The sequence below is a fragment of the Varanus komodoensis genome, unplaced genomic scaffold (assembly GCF_004798865.1).
Source record: "Varanus komodoensis strain SLA01 unplaced genomic scaffold, ASM479886v1 scaffold2, whole genome shotgun sequence".
NCBI lineage: Eukaryota > Metazoa > Chordata > Lepidosauria > Squamata > Varanidae > Varanus > Varanus komodoensis.
Window position 1 is genome coordinate 13,330,052 of NW_025335568.1, and position 24,781 is coordinate 13,354,832.

The following is a 24,781-nucleotide window of genomic DNA, read 5'->3' on the forward strand; positions in this document are numbered from 1 at the left end:
TGCTGAAGAATTTTTGTGGCAAACCATCAAGGTGGCTTATATTAGAGGACTCAATAATCCAGTAAAAAGGAGACCCACTCAAGCGCTAAAGAGATTAAAGACAGATGTTAGCTACAAGAAACTCATATCAAGAAGCAAAGTTTTCATTTGTTGCTACATGTAGGGTTAGGAAAAACTTTTTTCTTAATTGTTGACACAAAGACAAAAGGGGCTGCAATTTTTATACCTTCAGGTACAGTTTAATTTAGAGGAGCAGGTAAATGATGTTATTTTGGGATCCGTAGGGGATAGAGAGGAAGTCAGAAATGCTTATTAATAACTATATTTGCACCGAATCAAGCTCAAAGTTCTTTTTAAGAGAAAATTACAAAATGGTGTGGATTCTCTTATTATGAAATATTGTTAGGAGGTGATTTCAATGGAGTTCCAAATATAGTACTGGACAGAAAAGGTACAAAGCAGGGTCAAAACCCTTTTTGAGTGACATGAAGGTGTTAGGTTAATTGATAGTTGGTGATCTTACAATACAGATAACAGGGGCGATACAGGGTTCTTCAGCTGTTCATCAGACTTATTCAAGAATATTTTTTGTCTCGCCTGAGCCATTTTAACAGTTAATTTTAGTTTTAATATTGCATTTGATCCTGTACCACTGTTATACTTCTGTGCTGATTAGGTTGCAGTTGCTGTGGTTTTATTATACATTTTTTTCTTTTTCTTGTTTGTGTGTTTTTAACTTTCGTTAACTTCCCAGCCAGCCTTTGCTATTGGGCAGTATAAAAATTAAATAAATGAATAAGGAAGATACTTGTCACAGCATTGTAGTCGTACTTTTAATATATATTGGAAGGAAACATGTGTGAGATTCATTTCAGAGGTTACAGACAAGATGCTATAAAAAGCGGGACAAAAAGCACCATTCCATATTACTTGGAATCAATTTAACTTCTGAAAAACTTATTACTGAAAGTGTCCCTATACATACTTTTGCAGGACATTTATTTATTGTTCTTTTCTCTCACATCCAAGAATAGCTTCAAATTTTACATTAATTATCTTGTCCACAGCCAGCAAGACACGCTCTGGTAGAATTCTGCAAGAAACAAAGAAACATCAAATTACAACAGTACAAGATGCTGAAAGTCTCCTTGGCATACAGTAGCTTGCTTTTTGTTTGTACTCCAACTCATGCTTTTAATCTGAACAACTCAGAAAAAGAGCTCTCATCTCCTAAGGATACAACACATACCTTTCCAGCAGTAGAGCGGTTGTCAAAGAAGGTGGAAGAAAAATCATTTTTTGGTTGCAAAGTATTCCATCCATGAGTTTCTTTGCAACTCTGTCAGGTTCGAGAACAGGCAGTATCCTGGAGTTAAATGAAAGCATGCTTTAAATAATGACCTTTGATAAAATTATGGATCATGGCACTATGGCAGTTTGATATTTGCTTTAACAGCATAGTTATAATTGTTAACACATGCCTTAAATCTGAGTCATTGCAGTCCTGCAATTGGAATGACAGGCTGGATGGTTCCTTGAGGGATTCTGTGAAATTAATCCCCTGTGCCAAAGGAAGATTTAGACTGCAGTTAAGTACATGCTTACTCAGGAATAAGTTCCACTGATTTCGGTGGCTAGCTATGCACAGAACTGCTCTGTTAAGGAGTGATCCTATGCAAGTTTAGGCAGAGAAAGGGCATTCTAGAAATTACAGGCTATTTACTTAAGGATGGATGAATCCATCAATTTCATTCTCTCCACGCTTCTAGTCTTAATTTGGCTTCATCCCAAGATTTGCAGTTTAAAAAAAAACACATGAAAATTTATATATATTTCTCTTAACGTGTTTGCCTAATCTGCACATTTTCCAAACGAAAAGTCTAATATAATGTATTTTGAATGTTCATTAATACATGCACATTTTGTGCACTTTCATCTGATGTGCACATTTTTCTATGCAGTTGGAGCACTCCTTTGAAACATTTGGAGAATGGTGAAATTTGCAGGCTAATGAAGTTTTGGTTTACATTTAGGCTAGAAGCTACAAACTTGTTTTGCTTTTATTATTGCATAATATCACAACTTTTTCCTTCTTGCCAGACTCATTGTATTACCAGTGTGTTTATTTAAGGTACATTCCACATGGGAAGGTAACATTCAGAGCCTGTACACTGGAGGCCTTTTATATCAACAACAACATCCCCTGTATAAGGCCCTTTTTGAGGCTTACCTTGAACTTGGATGTTTTATAAAGCCGGTGTTGATAAAAACAGGACAAAGGCATGAGGTTTTGATCCCATCTTTTCCCAGTACAGACAGTTCTTGACTCAGACTTTTATGAAATCCAACAGCAGCAAACTTGCTTGAACTAAGAAGGGGAAAGCGAATTTGGAAGGCCGTTGCAAATATATTACAGTGAATGCAAGTTAATTTTTGTAAATTTAACGCAGCTGTGATATGCAGGCTTTGAAAGCAGAACCTCTATCAGTGAAATGTTAGGATAGATAAGATAGCATAGCCAAGCATGCATTAAGCAACAAGCTTACTGTTTACAGCAGAAAAGCGCTTCTTATAGACCAAAGGTCTCTACAACTCTGAGTGGAAGCCTTTCTCTTCTCAGCCTTTCTCACCTTTGCCTTCGACCTAGGAAGTGTCTCTCTAATGAGCACAGAGAAGAGGACAGCCTGGTGACATGTCCTGAGAATGGAGTTGGCCTAAAAAGGCCTTGGGTGCTGACGGAAAGGGAAGACACATCTTTATTCCCCTACTAGCCACCAGGGGCAGTAGTGCTTGTCTATGTCTAAGAAGGAAGCATAAAGAGAGGGGCAGAAAGAATCAGAGAAATGAGTTGCGGGAATCCAGAAATATTCTATGACATTGGCTGTGTCTGTCGGAACCTGATGCAACAGGTTTTGGTTTTCCCTTGGGGAGTTTGGCTATCTGCCCTTTCTATGTGTAGGTAAACCAAAATATTACAAAATGCCAAGAAGCTTCCAAGGCCCTCTTTCCAAAGAAAACATACCCAGAAGAGGATGCTGTATCCCTGTAACTTCTTATTGCATGGGGAATTGGTGACCCTGCACCTCTGTGCCATATCCTATACAATGGGGGGCCACAGAGGCCTGCATTTAACACTTTTGTATACTGTCCCAATAGGCTCATGGCTCTCTGGATGATTTACATACTAATAAGCCATTGACAGAGCATAAAACTACACCATCAGATTAAAATCAAACTACACGATCAACTTAAAATTAAAGTATCAATGCCAATAAAACCATGAAACAATCATGCATCCCCATTACAGCAAGAGCACCAGTTGGTTAATGACATACATTAACATTGCAGATTGGATACATCCTAAAAGATAATTAAAATTCCAAAGCTCACTAATTAAAACAGCAACCAGAGTTAAAATATAAACCTAAAACAGTCAACAGTTAAAGTGCTCCAAGAATAAAAACATCTTAACTTGAGGATGGAATGTATACAAAGAAGGTGCTTGGCATACATCTCTGGGGAGTCAGTTCCATAAATGAGGTGCCACAACAGAGAAGCCCCTCCTAGCTTCCTTTACAGGGGGCTCCTGGAGCGGGGTCTTAGGGTGATGATCTTAGGGTCTGAGTAGGCCTATACGAATGGAGATATTATTTCAGATATTCAGGTCCTAAAACATTTAGGGCTTTACATGCTAAGGTGAGCACCCTGAAGTGGGCCTGGACTTCAATGGGCAATCAATGCAGATGACTGAGACTGGTGTTATGTGTTTAGTACTATCAGTCTCCCTCAGCAGTCTGGCTGCTCTGTTCTGCACCCACTGAAGCTTCTGGTGGGTGGGAGAGGGTGAGGCAGCAGTGTGGTGTCACTGGCTTTCCTGCAAGGTGGGCAGCAGTGGAGCGGCCAGTCAGCGTCCCAGCAATGAGGGTGGGTCTCCAGTTCTTCAGCAGGGCAGGTGGAGCAACAGGTGGGTGGGAGGGACCCACAAAATCTGATACCCTCCCTTGTGTCACGGAGGTGCTTTCTAGTAGCACTGGGATGGGGAATCTCTTTTCAGCTCAAGGGCCAGATTCCATTTTGCAGATGATTTAGGGGGCCCTGTTCCCGCACTGGCCAGAGCCATAGTCGAAAGCAGATGGGACTTACCCCATTCGCATTCCCATTTACAGTAGGAAGCATGTCCACCAGGAAGTAAGCGCAAGCAGGTTCTTTGCTTACATATTAGCAGGATAGGTCTCTATGTGGCTCCTTGGTAGCCAGACTGAATCACACAGTAGTCCTTTCAAGTGGCATCCAGATACAGTTACCCAGGTTTGCCACCAGACGCTGGAGACCTGAAGGGCATGTTTTGGCACAGGCCGTCTGCCAGACACCAGAGGTCCTCAGGAGGGAGGGGCAACCCCCGCCTCTTCGGATGTGGCTCTGAGTGCATTTTGCAGCTCGCCACGCACTGCCCACTGGCACCTGCTCAAACACCTGCCATTTACCATATGTGGCTTTAGATACAGTGTTCAGAAAATTGTAGGTGCTTTTTATGATGATGATGTTACTTTAATCAACTCTGAACTGGGGCACTTCCCAGGAACCTAGTCAGCACTGTTTTCTATGTATCAGGTGAAAGGATAGGATTTAACACTTTTCAGTTTGATAGCAATGCAAAAATAGAAAGTGTTCAAATGCAATTCCTAAATCTGAAGCAAACTGCTCACTAAACCGACAGAACAGGTATGCAAAAGACACTCACTAGAACTCAGAGAAAAAGCAGAAGCATAGATTAGTTATGTGAATGGGTCATTTCAGCTCATTAGTACCAACTGGGGAAGCAGCAAGAATCACTTATTAGAGGGATCTACATAGCATGTGGCATAAAATCGTATGGATTGAGAAAGATAATCTGGCATGGAATTGGAAAGGAAACTGGATTTATCTAGGCCAGAAGGATCAGTATGTGCTAGCAGGGGCCTTCAAAGGCTTCACAGAGGTGTATTTCTATGCCCCTTTACATGAGATACTTAATTGAAGGCAGGCAGAAAGAGGAGCAATTATATCCCACAGATGAGCCATCACCTCCTGGTTCCCATCTTTCACTTTTTTAAAAATGCAAGTCTCTAACCTTGAGAGAACCCAAGATGAGGCAAAACAACTCCCACATACCCTCTCCATCTGTTTATGTGTTTTATAAGCAAAAAGCACTGGCTTTTGTCTTTCAGGGTTTTTACTCAGGAAAGAACTCATAGCAATGGTGCTGTTGCTTAAGTGCAAGAACTTCCTGGTGCATTGGAAACCTCATGATGGGAAGTGACTGCATTCATAAATAATCAGTAATCTGTCCCCTGAAAAATCAAGGCTTTTTCTAAACTGGGTCTTAATAATTTTTTTCCTGCAAGTTAGTCAACATGTAATTGTTTTTCCTTGCAATGCATGCAGATAAAGTTCAACATTATTACATCTGCATTACAGGTACCAGGGCTCCGGAAGGACTCTGGAGAACCAGCAAGCCTGCACAATTTTCTGAAATTTTGGTAAGAGCTGATAAAGGAATTGCCCAACTGTGTGTTTTTTTCTCTCATGTAAAAAAAGAAAGAAACATAGACTGTCAATATATTTTTATTAATGGGACACAAAGTAAGAAAAACACGAGAGAGGAAAAAGACTTCCCCCATGGCCCTGGGGAAGGGCCATTCTCTCCCTGCCCCATTGCTCCTCAAAGCTATTTCCAAAAACTGTAAAGGAGATGCTGTTATGATCTGTTCTAATATGCAACTCTGAGAACAGAGATCTTGATGCTAAGAAGCCTTGTGTACTGTTGTGAAATCTTGCCATAAATCTATGGATGAAGTAAGTGTTCTTATAAAACACCCTTTCATTGTACAGCTGTCTTGTTCAGCCCTATCATTGTGCCAGCATTACTTCGAAGTGAGAGGAAGGTCAATTAAGAAGAAAGCTTCCATAAATTAAGTCTATCCCATAATAACCTTATTCTTTACATGAAAACCTAGGAGAAAAACATTGCCCAGGAAACTGTGTTTATTACTTTTGTTGTGAAACACATCAGAATTTATATTGATGCTGAGCTGGTACAATTCATACAATGTTTCTCCCCCACCACCCTATTTGATTCTAATCAAAGCAGCCTTTGATGTTAAAGCAGCAAAGTCTCCATTATACATACCAATAAGACACTAGGAAAGGGACAGTCACATGCCCACCAGCTGAAGCAACGGTGACAATATGCCCGTGGTTATTTTCCACCATTGCTGGCAGGAATGCTTTTACTGTCTGGAGGTAAGTTTAAAAGAAAAGCGAGAAAACATGTTTAAACACCCATATCTGGGGCATTTCATTAAAAATTCAGACATTTAAAAGTTTAGAAATGGCCTATTAAAATTGTTATCTATTTATAGTTTGTCTTACAAGTTCTAAGTACAGTGAGTTTCTCTCTGGCTGTTCCTGACTCTCACAGCAGCTTTTATAGGGTACTTTATATGAGGAGAGAGTACTAGAGAACATTTGTTACAATCCACTTATTTATCTCCATTCTGAACAGGTATTATGAGGCACAGAAGCAATTGGGCACCCTGGTACCAGATCCACAACGACCTATATTTAGCGTCCCTCACTTTCTGCCTTACACCAGGTATGAACCCTCAGCCCATGGACTGGATACAACTTTTAAAGATTCCCCAACTGGTAAGCAGTTTCTTCCTTGCCCCTTTCCTGGCAGGAAAGCTCTTGTCTCCAGTCAGCAGCTGACTGGAGAGATGAGTTTCCCTGCTGTGCAGGAAGAAAGGAAGTGCTTGTTCTGCACAGCAGAGAAGATCTTGTACTTGTTTATGTTGTGAGCCGGGGTTCCTCCTTCACACATTCAAAAGCCATAGGCCATGTTCCTTGCAAAGCATTCTTAATTGACCCAAAACCACAGATCACCCAGAGCAAACGTCCGAGCATGCAGAGTGGTTTGTTGACCTCAGTCGAGTAATCACCTCTAGGAATTCTCTTTATGAGCATGCCTGGGTCCCATCCCCCCTTTTTTGGGAGGGGGCCTTTTGAAAATGAGAGCACCTCCTGTCCGCACACTGACCCTCTAATTGGGCTGTGCTCCTCCGCTGCCAGTGTCTCATGGGGTCAAGAGTCATGGCCACCTCGCCTGCATCTGAAACATTCCCCTGCTCTGGGTTCCTTCCCTCCAACTGGTTATTCCCAGAAGCTGCCCGCCCACCTCGAGTCTGGCATGGCCAGTCCTCGCCAACTCCCCTTTGATCTGCTTCACATTCCAGTTCTGATTCTTATGATTCCCAGCCAGCAGCCCTTGAGAACAGGTGACCAAAGCAGCCACCCTTTTCATTCCCAACAGTTTAGCAGTGCAATGGAGAGAAGCAGTGTAAAAAAAAAAAGGTGCCGGAACTCACGTCTTGGGGTCACACTTTTACACTAAAAAAGATTTTCAATTCACCAACTTTTTTTTTGAAATAAAGAACTTATTTACCTTTTGCACATAGCTAGTCACTCTACACACACATAACCATAATGGTCGCCGCCGGCAGTAAGCACTCAGCGCACGACCACACGACCAATCCCAAGCCGAGCAGCGTCCCAAGCCGAGCAGCGCCCTCACAATCAGCGCAGACACACAAGCAGCCCGCAGGCACTATGTTAATGATTTTTGCTGCTGACCTGCTACGCGCGACAGCATTTTTCACTTGGAAAAATCCGTTGGAAAAATCCATCAAAAAATGGTGCCAGAACACCGTTCCAGTGCGTTCTATGACAAAAAAAGCCCTGGAGAGAAAAGCTTTCCCCTTCAACTGGGAGGCACCACAGGCTGAGCAGGAAGTCCTGCTTACTTGTGATCAGAGATGGTCCTCATCCTTATTTTTGAATAAACATGCAAAGGAGCGGTGCCTGGAATCCCACTGAGCAAGCTTTCTTATCAACTGACATGCAAAAAGGTTGTACTTCTGAGTGTGCTTACAACCAGTATATATATTTTTCCCACTCACTTTGGCCATTCCTGCTTTACCTTTATCTTTGTTCGTACTGCAGACGGAATGGAGACTTTTTCCAGACTGAAATTTGGGCTTTGCACTGAAACTGTCCTAAACATTCACATTGCCTGCTCCTTGCTATTTTAGCAATATCATTTAAAGAAGAAATGTGACTATTCTAAATGCAGTTTTAGAATTCTGAGGTTTGGAAAATACAGTTTGCATTGTGAGTAATTCTTATTGTATTTTAGCAGCCATTGTTTGGCACCAACCCCATACTCTTTGTTTAAGAATAGTGTATCTGGCATGATTTGGTTCCGATTTTCATTTATTACTGCAACATTGGCAATGTTCAGTCCATTATATCTCAGCTGGATAAGAAAAGATATATATGAGGCTTATACTGCTTCGTGCCTCCCTTATATGAGCGAACAAACAAACCAGCAAGTGTTCAACTAACTATACTTTCCTGTTATGTCTGAACCAAGAAACTATGGGCAAGAGCTTCAAAAAGAGTCAGGTCATGAAGCCAAGGTTGACAGGGGGTTTCACATAAGTTTATGTACTACATTTCTTTACTGCACCAATAGCCAAATCTCTCTGGATGGTTTACAAAGATGTCCTCTCTTGTTTGGAAGGGGTTTACTGCAGCTTCCAAGTTTGCGGGGAAAGGGGATTTGTAGTAAACTGAAGGCATCCTGGTTTGTTCGCTCCAGGCAGCAAGGGAGGAGCTAAGGTGCCATGCAGCTGCACAAGGTTCCTTCATATCTTCACTAGTAATTCTAACTTGTGGTTAAAGCTCGAATGGCCCATTGATATTTACCCAGTGATGAGCAAGAATGTTGACTTGAAACATTTTTTCAATTTGCTTGTCCAGGGTGGAAAGGAAATCAGCTGCTGCTACCACTCCAGCATTATTCACCAAGATACTCACATCTCCAATCTCTCTTTTTACCTTCAAAATGCAAGACATAGAAAGTAGAATAATTTAGCACTCTGACGGCTAAGGGAGGAGATTTTTCCTTCTGTGTTGTATAATTTGTACCTTCTCTGCAGCACTGTAGATTTCCTCCTTGACGCTGCAATCCACTCTGAAGGCGTGGACTTCAGCTCCGAGCTGCTTGCATCCCTCGGCAGTTTCCTCAAGGCCTTTCTACAGATAAAAACGAGGAACCTCACTCATTACTTTGCATTTTGTTAGCAATATGTAACTGTCAAAGAAGGAAAGAAAGAAGGAAGAAAGTCAGTCTGTGGAAGAAGGATTAATATGAGAAGAGAAGAATATGAGAAGAGAATATGAGAAGAGGGATGCACACCTTACGATGGCGAGGGGGTTTGAAAGTGTCAGAGAAGCCGAGAGCAATGCCACCAGGAGGCCAGATTCTCTCACTGGGTTGGTCTTCTAGCAAGTCACCAAGGCAGCATGGCCAAAGCAGAGACACAAGACTGAGCTGCATCACCCTCTAAATGGATGGATGCACCAGCAGAAGGGACCTCTCTAATGGGAGTGGGGGCAGAGAAACTCCTGAAGGGCACCCACTGGGCAGCAGCCCTGGTTGAAGCTGACAATGGTGGACAGCACAGTGGCTTCCAAGCTGTTTCGCTAACAAAAGTACCTCTTCAGTCTTTCTGGAAGACATCAGTGCACATGTAAACACCTTCTTCTAAATTGTCCACATTGCTTTTGTTTTTATAATGAAAGGTATGCGATGCACAGTTTTTGGATTTACAAACAAATATTTTCCTAGTGTTGCAAAGAAAGTATTAAAACTACTTTCTAATGCACAGTGTAAACATGCATTATAGAGGGTATACTTCAGATAAACGTTTATGCTTTTCTCTTCCCATGCACGAAACAGAAGCTAATCCTTACCAGGAACAGGGTACAACTCTTAGCATATTTACTTTGAAATAACTCTTACTCAAATCCACGGAGCTAATTTCTTCCCAAGCTGATGGATAGGAATGGCTGCAAATCAACATACTTATCTATGGCTGTTTTATGTTGCCACTGTTTGCCTTTTCCTGCCCCACCTTCACAGGCAACAGAGATTCATAGGCAGAGTTCATACCTTGTTGAGATCCCAGAGAACCAGTTTGCTTTGATGCTTGGCAAACTCATAGGCTGTGAGTCTTCCAATGCCATGCGCTGCTCCGGTGATAAGGACAATCTCTCCCCTGACAGATTTTCTCTTCACAGGAATAAAAAGTTTCACCAAAGCCTCCACATATGAATAGATTATGATGACTATAAGCCAGAGGAACTCCAATAGAAGATTCATTTCTCTTCCTTCTTTGCACGCTGCCTTGTGACTTGCCTGACAGTGGGAAAGAGTTTGAACAGGCTATTCATTTACTAGGCTCCGATTTTGTAATAGCTGCACTTCAAGTGCTACTGGCAAAAACACACAAAGAATGAGAGTCTCTTGATGAAAGTGAAAGAGGAACGTGCAAAAGCAGGACTGCAGCTGAAAAAACCGTGAGTACAGAAGAATTACAGAACTTTGCATATCTTGGTTCAATCATCAATTCAGAGGCTGACTACAGTCAAGAAATTACTCGTAGATGACTGAAACTTGGAAGGGCAGCAATGAAGGAACTAGAAAATATTCTTGAGTGTAAGGATGTTTCACTGCAGACCAAAGCCAAGAACATCCACACTACTGTACTCCTGATCACTATGCATGGGCATGAAAGCTGAACAGCGAAGAAAGCTGACAGGAAGAAAATGGATGCATTCAAAACAGGTGCTGGAGGGGAGTTTTGCTAATATGCTGGACTGATGGGAAGACAAGCAAAGGGATCACAGGTCAAATCTATCTAGAGCTTCCCCGAGAAGCAAAAATGACAAAATGGACACTGTCATACTTTGAGCGCATCATGAGTAGCTGACTGCAGAAGACAAGAATGCTAGGGAAAGTTGAAGGCAGAAGGAAAGAAAGATCAAATACAAGATGGATTGGCTCTATAAAGGAAGCCACAGCCTTGAGTTTACAAGAGCTGAGCAGGGCTGTCACAAGCAGGACAATTTGGAAGGCATTCACTCATAGGGTCTCCATAAATCAGTGACGATTTGATGGTCAACAACAACATAGAGTTCTTGCATAGAAACACAGAAAAACATGAATTTCTTGTGACTTTCTACAGCTTTATTTTGTCCCCACTTCTTAGCAAACCTGCTGACAAAATTAATCTGTCAACTGTCAAAATTAAGCCACACAGAGAGACTACGGCTAGTGGGATGGCACACCCATTAAATAAATAAATGTCATAAATCATACACAAGGATATGATTGTTCAAGGATAGGCTAGACATGCACATGGTGGGCATGTCATGAGTGGAGCTGGCTGGAGTCGGGGGTCAGACTAGATGGCCCAGGAGACCTCTTCTGACTCACTCTGTTTCTATACAGACAGAGACATGGATTTTTATTTAGAGAGAGGAAATACTGTTTCCATATTTAGGACCACCAAGCAAACATGGTAAATATAATGGGCACTATCCAACTGTTAGCGCAAAAGATGCTACACTAGCAGAAAATGGGAGGTGGGTGCCCTATTGCCCTTCACAGCAATAGCAAAAGGCCTCGGCCCAGGCCTGGGGCAACCCATTCTCCATTCCACCTGAGCAGGTTGCTTTGCAACCCGATGCAGACGCCTCTTGGGCAACAGTGTGTGTGATGGGAAAAAACCAGTGGAGCTCTGCTAGCGATAACTGAGTCTGCAAGAAGAGCCCCTTGGATGTTGCCCTGCATGCCTGTGGGAAATGTGGAACCATACATACACATATAGCCCCTACGGGGTGGGGTTGCCCAAGGATATGGCCATTCTGGAAGCTGGTCAGGACAGAGATATAAGTGAAACTGTTCCAGAAGTCCCACTGATAATGTTATTAGGGTATCTGAAAGAGGCAATCAAAATAGAAGGTCATGAGTTAGTGTGAAATGTATTGATAGATGCCAAGCAAATAATAGCCAAGTATTGGAAACATTGAAATGATCTACCCTCACAGAATGGAGACAGAAAATATGGCATGACAGAATGGCTAACATATTTGTAAGGTGAGCGGGGCGGGGGGCGGGGGCGAGATGGGAAAAGACTAAATTACATTTTAGGAAACAGTGGGCTAAATTCTTGATATATAGTTCTTTGCATTATGGTTTAAATATTTATTTATTATATTTATATGTATTTATTTAAAACATTTCTATACCGCCCCCATCGCAACAAAGTCTCGGGGCGGCTCACAACATACATAAAAATACAATCAATAATTTAAAAACTGGTACCATCTCGGCTATATATTAAAATCTATAAATACAATAATAATAAATTAACAGTTAAAATAACTTTTAAATAAAAAGGTCTTCGCCTGGCGCCGAAAAGCAAATAATGACAGCGCCAGGCGGACCTCTCTGGGGAAATAATGCTACCTACTTTACAGCATTTGCACCTTCTCAGCATGAGCAACACTGCATAAAGGTAAGCAAAGAAATGGTCACTGATAAACTTTACATAGTTGAAGACATTTGACTGTAATTCATAAAGAAATGTATTTCAGGGTTATGATTTGCGTAGTCAGTATTACTTTATTATAGATATAAAATCTTGCATCAAAGAAAGCAACATTCACGATTACGGTCACTTCCACTTCCGGCTCATCTTTTGTCTGAATTCTTCCCATGGGATAACCAAATGCTGGTGCAAAACAGTTAAAACAAATGCAAGAGCTGTTTTGGAAAAACTTTAACCCAGAAGACAAAACTTTGCTAATGCCTCCATTTTAGCACCAGATAAACCCATTGTATGGCCTGCTCTGGCAGGAAATGAAAAGTCAGATTTCACTACACACTTTGTTGGTGAAGTTATTTCACTGCCAGATTTTCAACCCTTGTCTCCAAGGAAACAAACTCACTAATGAGTAAGATTTGATCCAGATTAGCCAGTGCAAGCAGAAATGAGGTAGGATACAAATGTGTAAATACCAATCACTGGTTAAAGTTGACTGGTCACAAAAATCAGAGTTATATTGTGCCATGAATAGAGATAAAAACATTTTTCTTGATCTATCCAGGTATTCAGGCACAACGTATTTGAGGGTAGCAATTATACCAGAGACAAGGTGAGCTGCATGTTCTGCAGCAATAAAGCTTTTTCATAGCACACGTGAGTCTAATCCTATTAACAAAATCTGCTGCATTTTCCAAAGCTCTACAAAGTGCATTAACAGCACAAGATTACTGGGAGAAATAATTCTACGCAAGTCAGCCTGGGACTATAATATTCGCATTCTGAAGAAGAAGAGCTAAGTTTGAAGTAGTCCCCAAAGAACAACGTAGACGAGTGGTTTTCAAATACATTTGCCTCCACAGAAAGACTAAACTACTTTTCAAAGTGCAGCATCCAATGCTGCCCATGCAATTAGATGCATCACTAGTGCAAGAAGAAGCAAGCAGATCCTGCAACAATCAGAAGCAAGCTGAGGCATTGTTTCCAGATGAGCTGGCCTGTTCAGTAGAGTTTGCAGAACTCTATATATCCCACTCCCCCCGCCCCCCAAATGCAAAGCAGTTTACATCATTGTCTTCCTCCTGCTCTGGGTCTTATCACCACCACAACAAGCCTGCGAGGTAGGTTCAGCTGAGGGTTTGTGACTGGCCCGAAGTCACCAAGTGAGCTCCATGGCTGAATGAGAACTAGATTTCTCCTTGTCTCTCTTCTCATTTCTCCCTTGAATTCTACGGGCAGTTCTTCCTCTTGCGCTGGGGCGGTAAAAACATGTTTTTAAAAATAAATTCTGGATAGAGACCGAAGGATTCCTCTTACTTTTTCTATCTCTATGTTCGTCTTCTTTGAGCTGGAAATCTACAGATTTCAACTACGAATAATTCAAATTCAAGTTTTCTGTAAATCAGAAGCCACTTTCTACAACGTTCTTTGTGCTTTGAGTGACGTCTCTGCAGTGAGGCTTTCATACTTCCTAGCGAACAATAGTGTAACTCTATGTTTTCCGCTGAGAGCTAAAATAGATATAAAAGCGTTCAATAATGTTAAGCTAGAATTGTCCCCAAAAGCTGTGGTGGTAGGTGACTCTAAACTTTCAGCTATCTATGTTTGAAATGAGGGTGCGGGCAACCAAGCTGTTTGAAGTGTTTATGAACGGTTTCCAAAGCGCCTGTGTAAATGTCACATGAACGCCTGCTATCCAATCACGACACGGCTAGAGTGTTCCGAGATGAATTAATATGCGGTGGGACAACAGCGGTTGGCATCGCTGTGCTAAAATCGCGTTGCTTGGATGGGCGTGGCTAAGGAGCTCGCACGCAACTCACTACGGTCCCTGTAGTTTTCCGAAGGGGCGGGACGAGTGCGAAGAGGTAGCCACTGGGTGAGGCCGGGAGCCTTTGGTTGTAGCCAATCACGGGGCAGAGATTCCTCCGAGGAAGCAACCGCGGACATGGCTGAGGAAGGTTGAGGGAGCCGGTTTTTCCAGGTGAGCGCAGGAGGGGCGAGAAGGGGGCCGGCGCGGGCCCTTCCCGGTTCCCTCAGTGCTTTTTTCCTAGATTTTATTCATTTATTTATTGCATTTATATACCACCCCAATAGCCCAGAGGGCTCTCTGGGTAGTTTACAAACATTAAAACCCCACCAATCCTAAAATAAATAAATTGACTACACCGCGACTGAGTATAAATAACATGGTTAAAATGAATTAAATAAATAAATATACCACTAAAATTAATTAACTTTAAAATATTGATTAAATAAAAAGATCTTGACCTGGCGCCGAAAAGCATATAATGACTGCGCCAGGCAGACCTCTCTGGGGAGCACATTCCATAGTTGGGGCGCCACCACAGAGAAGGCCCTCCTCCGGGTACTCTGTCTCCTAACCTCTTTCAAAGAGGGTTCGCGGAGGAGGGCCTCTGCTGCCATCTCAGGATGGGAGGGCATATAGGGAAAAAGGTGTTCCTTTAGGTATCTTGGTCCCAAGCTGTTTAGGGCTTTATAGGTAATAACCAGCACCTTGAATTGAGCCCTGACTTCAATGGGAAGCCAGTGGAGCTGATAGAGGACTGGAGTTACATGAGAATAATGACCAGTACCTGACAGCATCCTGGCAGTTCTATTTTGCACCATCTGAAGTATCCGGACCGTTTTCAAGGGCAGCCCCACGTAGAGCATGTTATAGTAGTCCAAACGGGAGGTAAGCAGTGCATGTGTCACTGTTGCCAGGCAGTTCTCCGCCAGGTAAAGACGCAGCTGATGGATCAGCCAGAGCTGAACGATGTAAATTCTTCTGTGATACAAATGTGTGTATAAACTCATCCACATTGTACAATATATATTCACGTATGTATACATGTATTATTTGTATGTGTGTGTTAATCTGTTTATATTTCTATACATATTATTTGCCTTACTTCGCTTTTTTTCTGGGTAATACATGGTCTTTCCTGCCACTAGTTTTAATCTCATGATAGCCCTTTGAGGTAGGCTAGCTGGAGAGGTAGTGAATAGGCCAAGTTTGCTTCATGGCCGAGGATTCCGATCTGGGTTTCTTCAAGTTGTAATTAGCAACCCTTGTTAATACTGTAGTTGCTCAACTATTTTTTTCATAAAGCACAATTTTTAATCATAAACAATTGTTTTCTAAATAATTTCAACAGCACAGATGGGATGAACAGTGGTGGATGGGATGGAAAATGTAGGTGAAATGAAAATTTGGACCAAGTTGTAAACAGTGGCTGGGCATCTTAGTAGTTATGCAGAAGAGAGAAGTTTAGCAGATCAAGTTTTTATACTGTCATAAGAAAAGTTAACACTGCTGAAATAATTTGGTACACGATTGTGAAGCCATCACTACTTGGTAGTGTGGTCCTTTTGTCTGAAGGAGGCTGTGGTGGAACCACTTCTGATCCAACCCTTTATGTCTTAGGGATTGGGTTTCCTCACTTCTGCACTAAAGTATGCTACAATTTTTACACAACCATTAAACTATACATTTTTACACAGGAATCTGAATGAGTGTTTCCTAATATGAACTGGCATTATCTTACAATCCAGCTCCCATTTATCTGGAAATAATCTTCATTTTACGCAATGGGGCTTGGTTTTGTTTTGACATTTATAGGATTGCACTGATAAATTGTCAGGAAACCCAACACCAAGGTGCAATGCTATATACTGTATTTTTCACTCTATAAGACACACCAGACCATAAGACACACCTAGTTTTTAGAGGAGGAAAACAAGAAAAAATATTCTGAATCAAATGGTTTACTAAACTATTTAATAAACTATAACAGAATACAGTAATACTGTATTTCAGCCTTGTAAAGTGAACAGTCAACAGTGGCATTAAGAACCATCATCACTGTCATTAACAAAAGAGAGACTTTAAAGTTCGAGTACTCTTCTAGTTTTTGTTGAACCCATAGAACTCATCATCACTAGAGTCAGAATTTATGAAGCTCTGTTGCTCACCATCACTGACATCACTTTCTTAGTCAGTAGTGGAATTATTGAAGGAATCCACAACCTACACCAGTTATACAAGAGCTGCTGCAGGCAATTCAATAACAAATCTAAAAAAGCCAGTAATGTCCATGCTGCCCTACTAGTAAATAATAGAAAAAAACGGACAAAAAATGAGATATTGTACGGTAAATCAAACACACAGCGGACTAAGTAGCCTTTGAAGAATAAACTTCATACACGAAGGTCATGCTGTTCAAATATCCACTGATCCTAAAAAAAATGTGTCTGATCAACTAACAGATAACTGATCCATGGAAAGCTTCCTGATAATCACAGGCACATTCCTCATCACTTCCCCATGGGCTTCATTAAAAGATGGGTTGCCATTTGAAAACACACACCGACCTGTGATTAACAGCTCTCACCTGCGCCGGAGGAGGGGGACGGAGCAGGGCGCGCTGAGCGCGTGCTGGCCAGGTGGTGCCACGTGGTGCAGGCGGCCGGCAGCGCCCCGGGCGTTGGGCACACACACATTCGCTCTATAAGACGCACAGACATTTCCCCTTACTTTTGAGGGGGGAAAAGTGTGTCTTATAGAGCGAAAAATACGGTGCATTTTCTTCGGGTAATATCTATTCAACTTATTTGATGTATTTCTGAAAAAAGTCGTATTTCACAATATGCTGGTATATTTTAAAACATGAATTTGCCTAGTTAACAGTAATATATAGCACTGGGATAAACTGACACTCGACTGTTAAAATACAAAGCCCTTACAAATTGCTGTATTTTGTCTTCAGATACACAGAGAAATCTGTGGCAAATTTACTGGAATTGTCAAGTGATAAATGAAGCTTACATGAAATAAGGGTACAGGGTCTGATTTAACAACTAGAACTGAATATGGCATCTTCCTTCCAATAATTAGATGTTTAAACTGTGCAGGTACTATCACCTTGGCTTAGAGTGAATAAAGAAGAGAAGGCAGCACATGTCACACTGAGATGTTTCCTGTTTTGTCTCCTGGTTGTCCAGGTTTCATTTCTCTCTGGAGAGGCCCAGTTCCTTGTGAACTCACTGCATGGGATGGCAAGGGGTCTCTTCACCCGCACCGTTACTGTGGTGTCTCTTACTGTAACTCTATCTGCAGTTGCTTCTAGGTATTCTTACTGCCGCTATTTCTACCCAATATTTGAAGCAGCCAGGATTCTTGCCTGCAGGTATTTATCCTAATATTACTCTTTGCACCTGTGTTTTAAGCACAGATCAGTTGAAGTCCAGGGTGCTGATGTAGCTCCACTCTTTGTAAGCTAAACAGGTGAGGAATAATTTCAGATCAATCAGAACCCTAATGTAGGCAGTGTGGTATGTTTAATGTTATTTAGGGAGCAATCTGATGAGGTGCCTGTAAGCCTCCAGAGTTGGAGTATTATGTGCATCCCACACAGGGTAGGGAAAGCACAGAGGTGATCTTCGCTTCTGCACTCCTTCTGTACTGAAGATGACTGTTCCCATGACAAACTTTGGAGGGGAGGGAAGGAGGCTGGAATGTCACTGGAATGCACTGTATCCTGGAGGTTCTGTTCTTTCCCCTGTCCCCCACCCCATTCTCCAAAAGAGTAGGCATTAGAAGTGTTCACCATTCAGCTTGTACTGTGTGATGAAAATAAAGCTTGGTTTGGAGTTCAAGAATTTGGATGAGGAGGGACTTCCCAGTTTCCCCCTACCCACCCTTTATCCACATTTTAAAAGTTGGTTATTTATTGTTGAAATAACACAAAATGTGGTATTTTCTTGGATTGCTGAGATATCCAACAGTATGTGTTTGTAGCCTAGCATGTATGTATGATTGAATCATTTTCCCAGTCACGTTCTGTAGGTAACAACATTTGAACAAGTTTACTTTTTTCCTTTTCACATAACTGCTGCTCTTTTCTTGCAGCCCATTGTCAGAACACTGGTGTCACACTGACGCTGCTAAAATGTCGACTTGTAAAGATCCAAAAGAAAATTTACATAACAAAGCTAGGACCTCCCCCTATCCAGGATCAAAGATCGAGCGTGCTAAAGTACCCAATGATAAGGTTGACTGGTTAGTTGACTGGAAGGACTACAGCCCTGTGGAATATACTGCACACTCCGTTTTGGCAGGACCTACGTGGGCAGATCCAGAGATTGGGTGAGCAGTGCTGGTGAACCAGAGGGATGAAGCAAAACTTTTTGAGGATGACTTTAGTGGGATCTTTAGCAGTGCATGACTAGAAACGAGGTTTTCACCGCTGCAGCGGTAAACACCATTCTTATTTTGACCTGTGAACTTCTTAGATGTTAGAATGGTCAAAATAATAAAGGACTGCTGTTTAGGACAGTAAAACTTCTGGTTTTAGTTGGCTTATTTGTTTATATTTTAAAATACTTACACATTGCTCTGTCTAACATGATACTGTTAAGTGGGAAACAATTAAAGTGTAGAGTTCCACAGAGAACTGGGGAAGGATTGTGCACACATACAGGTGCCAGAAACAAACACCAAAGGCATAACATGCCGTAACACTCCAAGACAGCTCCTGCAATCCTTTTCTCTGCTAGACAGATTTCTTGGACCAAGCACCACAACATACATCTAGGCCCTCCACTTACACACCACACAAATTGCCTAGGAGATGTACACAAACTCATGCCAAGGTATGGAAAGAAACAGCAAAAGTCCTGAACATGCTTGCTTGGAAGTAAGTTGCATTAGAACAAAAGTACATTTAGGACTGAGATTTTGTTAATTGACATGAAACACCTTTCATTATATATCTTTTTCTTTCTTATAAAGGGCCAAAAACTTCTCCCCAAAGTTCAATGAGAAGGATGGGCAAGTGGAGAGGAAGAGCCAGAATGGCTTATATGTAGTGGAAAATGACAGGCCCAGGTATTTGGAAGAGCGTGTCTGTTCCTGTGTGTTATATATTCATTTCCCCTGCAAAAGCAGATTTGCTTAGATGAGGAGGCTAGATGGAATTGCTGGGCAGAGGGTGTGAGCTTGGGTGGACTCCGAGGGATGGTGGAGGACAGGAGAGCCTGGAGGATTGTTGCCCATGGGGTTGTGATGGGTTGGGCATGGCTTATTTCAGCCCTCCAGTGGGAAATGGCATATCTCATTATTACATGTGTGGAAATCCTGTTTTAATCCTTGTGCAAGCGACTCATGCAATGCTTCCATTGTCTTTGCACAAGTTGTTCCAGAGGACGATTTGATCAGTTTAAGTGTTGCTTGCACTAGTTGTGCTAATTGGTCTGCTAACAGCTATGCAGCTGCTAGCGAAACAATACCAGGTCTTGTAACGTTGCCACTGTATAGCCTTCTGACTAGTGTTCTTACAGCATTCTTTCCAGGAGAAAATGAAGTAGTGTATATTCAGACGCTGTGAACTTAGTGTTTCTCTTTGACGCATTGGCATAGTACTAACGATATTTTGTTAAATACTTTTAAGTGCATAGTTTCCAAAATGCTACTTAAGGCTTATCCAAAGGGCTGACCATGCCCCATGGGATTTTTGTTTTGGATCTCACTCTTCTTCAAAGCTGCAAATAAACTGCTTATGAAAAGCATCCCTATTTCAAAAATAGTTCCCCAAGTGGCATTTGGTGAGGAGAAGGGAAGCTGCTGTTCAAGAAGCCAAGTCCAAAATTTCTTTGGGCATATGGAAGTTTCTTAGTGTGGGTCTTTGGATCCAAGCCCCGCTTTCAGCTGCACTATGTTAATTTTCAGGAACCCGGTAGGCAGGACTGGGATAGTGGGTCGAGGTCTGCTGGGACGCTGGGGTCCAAATCATGCCGCAGATCCTGTTATAACTAGGTAAGCAGCATCATGCTACAAGATGAAGCTAGCAGAGTGGGGAAATATCACTGTATTCGGGTGCAAATATTTGGTGTTTAGTATATGAGCTATTTTGAAAAGAAAATTGATCCTCTTGCTGTCATGGTGCTTTTTGAGCTGTACTTCAAACAAATCGGAAAGCAACAGTTCCATTACGTTGTCCAAGGCTCCTGCTGTGCTTCTTTTTTGAGCAGACTTAAGGTTTATGGCACTCATTTCAAGTGCAGTGCTCTGAGTCAGTTCATGCATAATGCCAAACCGTAGTTTGCACTATGTGAATGGAGCCCTGTGCTCACGATACTCCCTGCCCACTCCTCTCTTCATGGGCTGATTGCCTTCTCCACTTGCAGTTTAGCAGCAACCATGCAGTTACAGTTACCATGAAAATCCATGTTGCAGAAGTAACATCCATGGTTCGCCATCACACTTATCCCCTATCATTTCCTCTTCATGTCATTGTTTTGCTTTTCTGAAAGTTTTGGGCAAAATTATGGAACCATCTTTTCCCTCTCTGTTGCTCCTTGCAGATGGAAGAGAAATGGCAGTGGCAATAAAGTAACTCACCCAGTTTCCGGCAAAAACATCTTGCAGTTCATTGCGATCAAAAGAAAGGACTGTGGGGAATGGGCCATCCCAGGGGTGAGAAGAGGAATATTGAGAATCGCTTTAAGAAAAAAAAAAGGGGCTGTATTTCCAAAGTATCTGTGCACGTGTGTGTTCCACAGTTCATTTCCACAGTTCGTTTGCTTTGAAAGATAAAGCTGTACCCAGTGATTCGAACATAAAATAGTGAGCAGGCTGCTCATTCTTATATGGCATATGAAGTTGAGAGAGGGGGACAACAGACATAATGGGAGACCTGTCATTGGTACTTAAATGTTTTTATAGCACTTGCTGGAGGGAGTTGTTTATTGCCTGTCCTTTGGTTGCATGTCCTTTGATTGCCTCCTCTTGCAAGACTGCTGTTATGCGGGGGAAACATCAGGTAACCAGAACATTCCCTGAAAGGATATGCAACAGGTGACAGTTCTCTCTTTTAGGGAATGGTAGACCCAGGGGAGAAATTATCTGCTGCACTAAAGCGAGAGTTTAGCGAGGAGGCTTTGAACGCCTTACAGAAAACTGAGGCTGAGAAGGAAGAGATGGAGAAACAGCTGAACAGGCTTTTCAGTCAGGATCACTTTGTGGTGAGTGACCTCTCTTTGCTCACAGCAATTTGGTAAGCTCATTAAATAATATACATTAAGGTTGATTCAACTTCTTTCAAGTAGATAAATGAATAGTAATAGCATTTCAGCAGTAAGGGCAACAGGTTAAAAAGGGGATGTTGCATTTTTTCCAATTCAACAAACAATTTTCTTACTTGTTAAGTAAAATAGTATGAAAAATGACCAACAGCAAGTCACCATCTTAAGAGGTGTTCTTCCCATATGCGAAAGGAGCTTTGCCTCTTCCTTATTATATTGCATTTATTTCACCTTTTTCCAAGGTGGCTTACACAATCTTCAACCTTTTCTCTGTTTTATCCTCACAGCAATCCTGGCACTGCTTACTATGACTCACATGTACAATATCTGAAAACCACATTAAATAACAACAATGCCATTCTATTTTCTTATATACAAGTATATATGCAAATATATGCAGATTTAATCAGATTTAAAGCTCATGCAAGTAGTTGCCTAGGATCTCTTTAACCTGTCAGCAGCCCTAAAAGTGGTCATAATGCATATTATCATATACCTTGGTTTCCAGGTGTATAAAGGGTATGTGGACGATCCTCGTAATACAGACAATGCTTGGATGGAGACAGAAGCAGTAAATTACCATGATGAATCTGGTAGGTGATGGTGCTGTTTCCCTTGTTCAGAGGGTATTGATGATTTTACCTATTCTTGATTGTGGAAAACTGGAGAATGATAGAAATTTCAGAAGGATTTGGACTGCTCATTGTTGGTATATCTAGTTGAATGTTGTTATGCTTAAAATCAAAAAGTCTATCATGCACAAAATATTTTCCGTCATCTCAATATGATGCTGTTTGTGATGGCACATAAGCACCATTGCACATATGAGGGCTTGAATCCCAGAGTGTCATTCCGCCTGCAGAAAGGAAACTGCTAGTGGAGTGTATTTTTCTTTTCTCCTGCAGCCCTCCAAATGGCCTCCAGATGTGCTCTGGAGCATTAGAGGGCAGCAAAACTGGGATGTTTGGGCTGCAGAAGGTGGCAGTGTCCAGTGGTGGAAGTGGAAGGCAATTGTCACAACACTGAATTTGAAGTTAGATCATCTGTACATCTCATTCATTCATTCATTCATTCATTTCATTCATTCATTCATCTGAGATCTTCCGATATTTTTTACTTCAACACCCAGTGTTCCTGACTATTAGCCATGCTGGCAGGGGCTTCTGGGAGTTGAAATCCAGAACATCAGGAGATCTACCTTCTGTCTGACAGGCAGTGGGTCCTGCAGGTTTCAGATGTGTCTTTCCCATCTAAGCCCTACTAAGAGATGCCAGCCTTTGATCAAGGGGACCTTCTTTTGTGGTATGCCCTTAGCCACTAAGCTGTGGTCCTTTTAAAAAAAAACAACAACACTTCTTTGAGGTAGGGCTGGCTGCCAATCACTAAATAAATTATTAGCTGTATGAGAATCTCCGCCTGTATGTCTTGCAAAGTGGAAATAGTGGGAAATGATGGACTATGTTGAGGAGTAAAAACATGCAAAAAAATCAAAGGAATGTTATAATTTCTCTTCTTACAGGTGAAGTAATGGACAATTTGCATTTGGAAGCAGGGGATGATGCTGGGAAGGTGAAATGGATTGACATCAGTGAAAAGCTTAAACTGTATGCCAGCCATGTTGACTTTATCAGGCTTGTAGCAGAGAAAAGAAGAGCTCACTGGAATGAAACTGACCTTGATTGCCCTGATCAAAGCCTAAACTAAATCTCACACTTGTCAGATGGAAGAATTGTAGCTGAATGAAGTGTGAATGCCCTTTGAAGATGCATTGCTGATGAATGAGTTGAAGCTGTAAAGTATCGGTTGCCAAAGTTAAACAAAGCTAATTTTCCTTGAATTCCAGAGATTTAAACACATGCTTAACTCTTCCACCCAAATCAATGGAGCTTAAAAGTGTTTCACCTTAGTTATATCACGCTGTCTCCTTTTAATCAAGAAATCTTGCTAAGGGATTATATAAACTCATGTAGCCATTTTGTATGGGGAAAAATAAATCCATAACAGTGTGGTTTTTGTCTGTTAATTGGAGTGTTTTTTGAGAGACATTTTGCAGTTTATGATTACAAATGAATTACAGTTACACAAGTGCTGTGATGTTTTTCCTTTACATAGCTGTTATCATTATTAATCGTATATGCAATTCTGTTCCTCTTATTTCTGCACTGATCCAGTTCTTTGTAGAGAAGGGGAGTAAAATCTTGGATATCATTGGAAGAAAAAATTAATATAGATTTATCTAATGATCAGGAAACAAAGGGTAACAAACTGGAAGAAAACTATAACTTGGTATAAAACACTCTGGTAGCATTGTTTATACTGACAGGTTGTTGATTTAAAAATATAGTGTGGTGTCCAAAGAGCTCTTGAACTTTTGTGCAAACACTGAGGCAGGTTCTGTCTTTTCACAAAGATTTGCTCACTGTAGTAACCATTTTAGAGAGTCTTCTGATATTCAGGGACAGTTTGCTTTACCTCTGGTCTAGTACACGTTCTGCGGGTCTCAGTAATTGCACATACTTGTTTGAAATCATCAACAGTGTAAAAGCTGGCGTCTAACTTCCTGAGTCCAACACCCAAGTGATTTTGAACTGCTGTGGGCTGCTCTGAAATTCAGTTCTGTTTCTGTGCCATTATTGGAATGTCTTTATGCCATGGCATAGTTTGGAGTCAGTCCAGATTTAATAGCAAATGACTGATACTGCAAACTGGATAGGCCAATAAATTTCTCATTGTTAGTATATGCACTAGCTTAGTTCAATGTAACACTGCTGTTTGTTGCATCAACTTATATTTTCTGTAATGCTTAGAATGCATTCTCCAATTCTTGCTTAGTAAATTGCACAACATCACTGTTTTCCTCAACATGTCTTACCATCTTTTGGTTTGCTTTGCCAACGCAAGGCAGTTCCAGAAATTCTACTGACCAGAAAGTATGATGCCATCTTGGACCCAACTGGGCCAATGGAGGGCAGACTACTGAGAGACAAATTAATTGAGCTGTACTGCAGTTGTAGGAAAGATGCCTGGCTTTTGTTCTTTGAGCTGGCAATGTGTCCTTTTGAGTAAGAGGATGTGGCTCCAATTTTACTCCAGAAGCAAAACTGTCCTCCGTGCATCAAATGTTTGGAACATAATGCAATGTTATGGTTGACCTTTCTCAAAAGTTAGATGCTACAATCAATAGAAGCAGCAACTACATGCAG

General features: G+C 41.5%; 2 protein-coding genes across 5 annotated transcripts; one reads left to right on the forward strand and one right to left on the reverse strand.

The window, feature by feature from the left end:
* Nucleotides 1–830: 830 nt before the first annotated feature.
* Nucleotides 831–13,931, reverse strand: LOC123022788 (estradiol 17-beta-dehydrogenase 11-like). Of its 2 annotated transcripts, none has more exons than XM_044428798.1 (8): nt 13,809–13,931; nt 10,055–10,300; nt 9,028–9,135; nt 8,806–8,937; nt 6,170–6,276; nt 2,231–2,368; nt 1,250–1,366; nt 831–1,093 (listed from the first exon to the last, which is right to left on the reverse strand). In XM_044428798.1, exons 2-8 carry the CDS (start codon nt 10,262–10,264, stop codon nt 1,003–1,005), a joined length of 903 nt encoding a protein of 300 aa, XP_044284733.1. In that variant the 5' UTR covers nt 10,265–10,300; nt 13,809–13,931; the 3' UTR covers nt 831–1,002. The 2 variants fall into 2 exon arrangements, with proteins under 2 accessions (XP_044284733.1, XP_044284731.1); XM_044428796.1 differs by lacking the exon at nt 13,809–13,931 and adding an exon at nt 11,767–11,806.
* Nucleotides 13,932–14,384: 453 nt separating this feature from the next.
* Nucleotides 14,385–23,601, forward strand: NUDT9 (nudix hydrolase 9). 3 transcript variants are annotated; one of them, XM_044429393.1, is made up of 9 exons: nt 14,385–14,475; nt 17,499–17,683; nt 18,406–18,642; nt 19,288–19,383; nt 20,224–20,310; nt 20,859–20,970; nt 21,372–21,518; nt 22,087–22,171; nt 23,098–23,601. In XM_044429393.1, exons 2-9 carry the CDS (start codon nt 17,550–17,552, stop codon nt 23,280–23,282), a joined length of 1,083 nt encoding a protein of 360 aa, XP_044285328.1. In that variant the 5' UTR covers nt 14,385–14,475; nt 17,499–17,549; the 3' UTR covers nt 23,283–23,601. The 3 variants fall into 3 exon arrangements, with proteins under 3 accessions (XP_044285328.1, XP_044285329.1, XP_044285330.1); XM_044429394.1 differs by having other exon boundaries at nt 14,436–14,475; nt 17,614–17,683; XM_044429395.1 differs by lacking the exons at nt 14,385–14,475; nt 17,499–17,683 and adding an exon at nt 17,724–17,781.
* The last annotated feature ends 1,180 nt before the right edge of the window (nt 23,602–24,781 follow it).

Coding starts and splice junctions, on each gene's coding strand:
- LOC123022788 (XM_044428798.1), bottom strand. CDS start 10,264: ATGAATCTTCTATTGGAGTTCCTCTGGCTTATAGTCATCATAATCTAT. Junction 8,938..9,027: donor TCTACAGTGCTGCAGAGAAG/GTACAAATTATA, acceptor TGCATTTTGAAG/GTAAAAAGAGAGATTGGAGA. Junction 6,277..8,805: donor ACATTCTTGCTCATCACTGG/GTAAATATCAAT, acceptor ACTTACCTCCAG/ACAGTAAAAGCATTCCTGCC.
- NUDT9 (XM_044429393.1), top strand. CDS start 17,550: ATGGCAAGGGGTCTCTTCACCCGCACCGTTACTGTGGTGTCTCTTACT. Junction 17,684..18,405: donor GCCAGGATTCTTGCCTGCAG/GTATTTATCCTA, acceptor CTTTTCTTGCAG/CCCATTGTCAGAACACTGGT. Junction 18,643..19,287: donor TGGGCAGATCCAGAGATTGG/GTGAGCAGTGCT, acceptor TTTCTTATAAAG/GGCCAAAAACTTCTCCCCAA.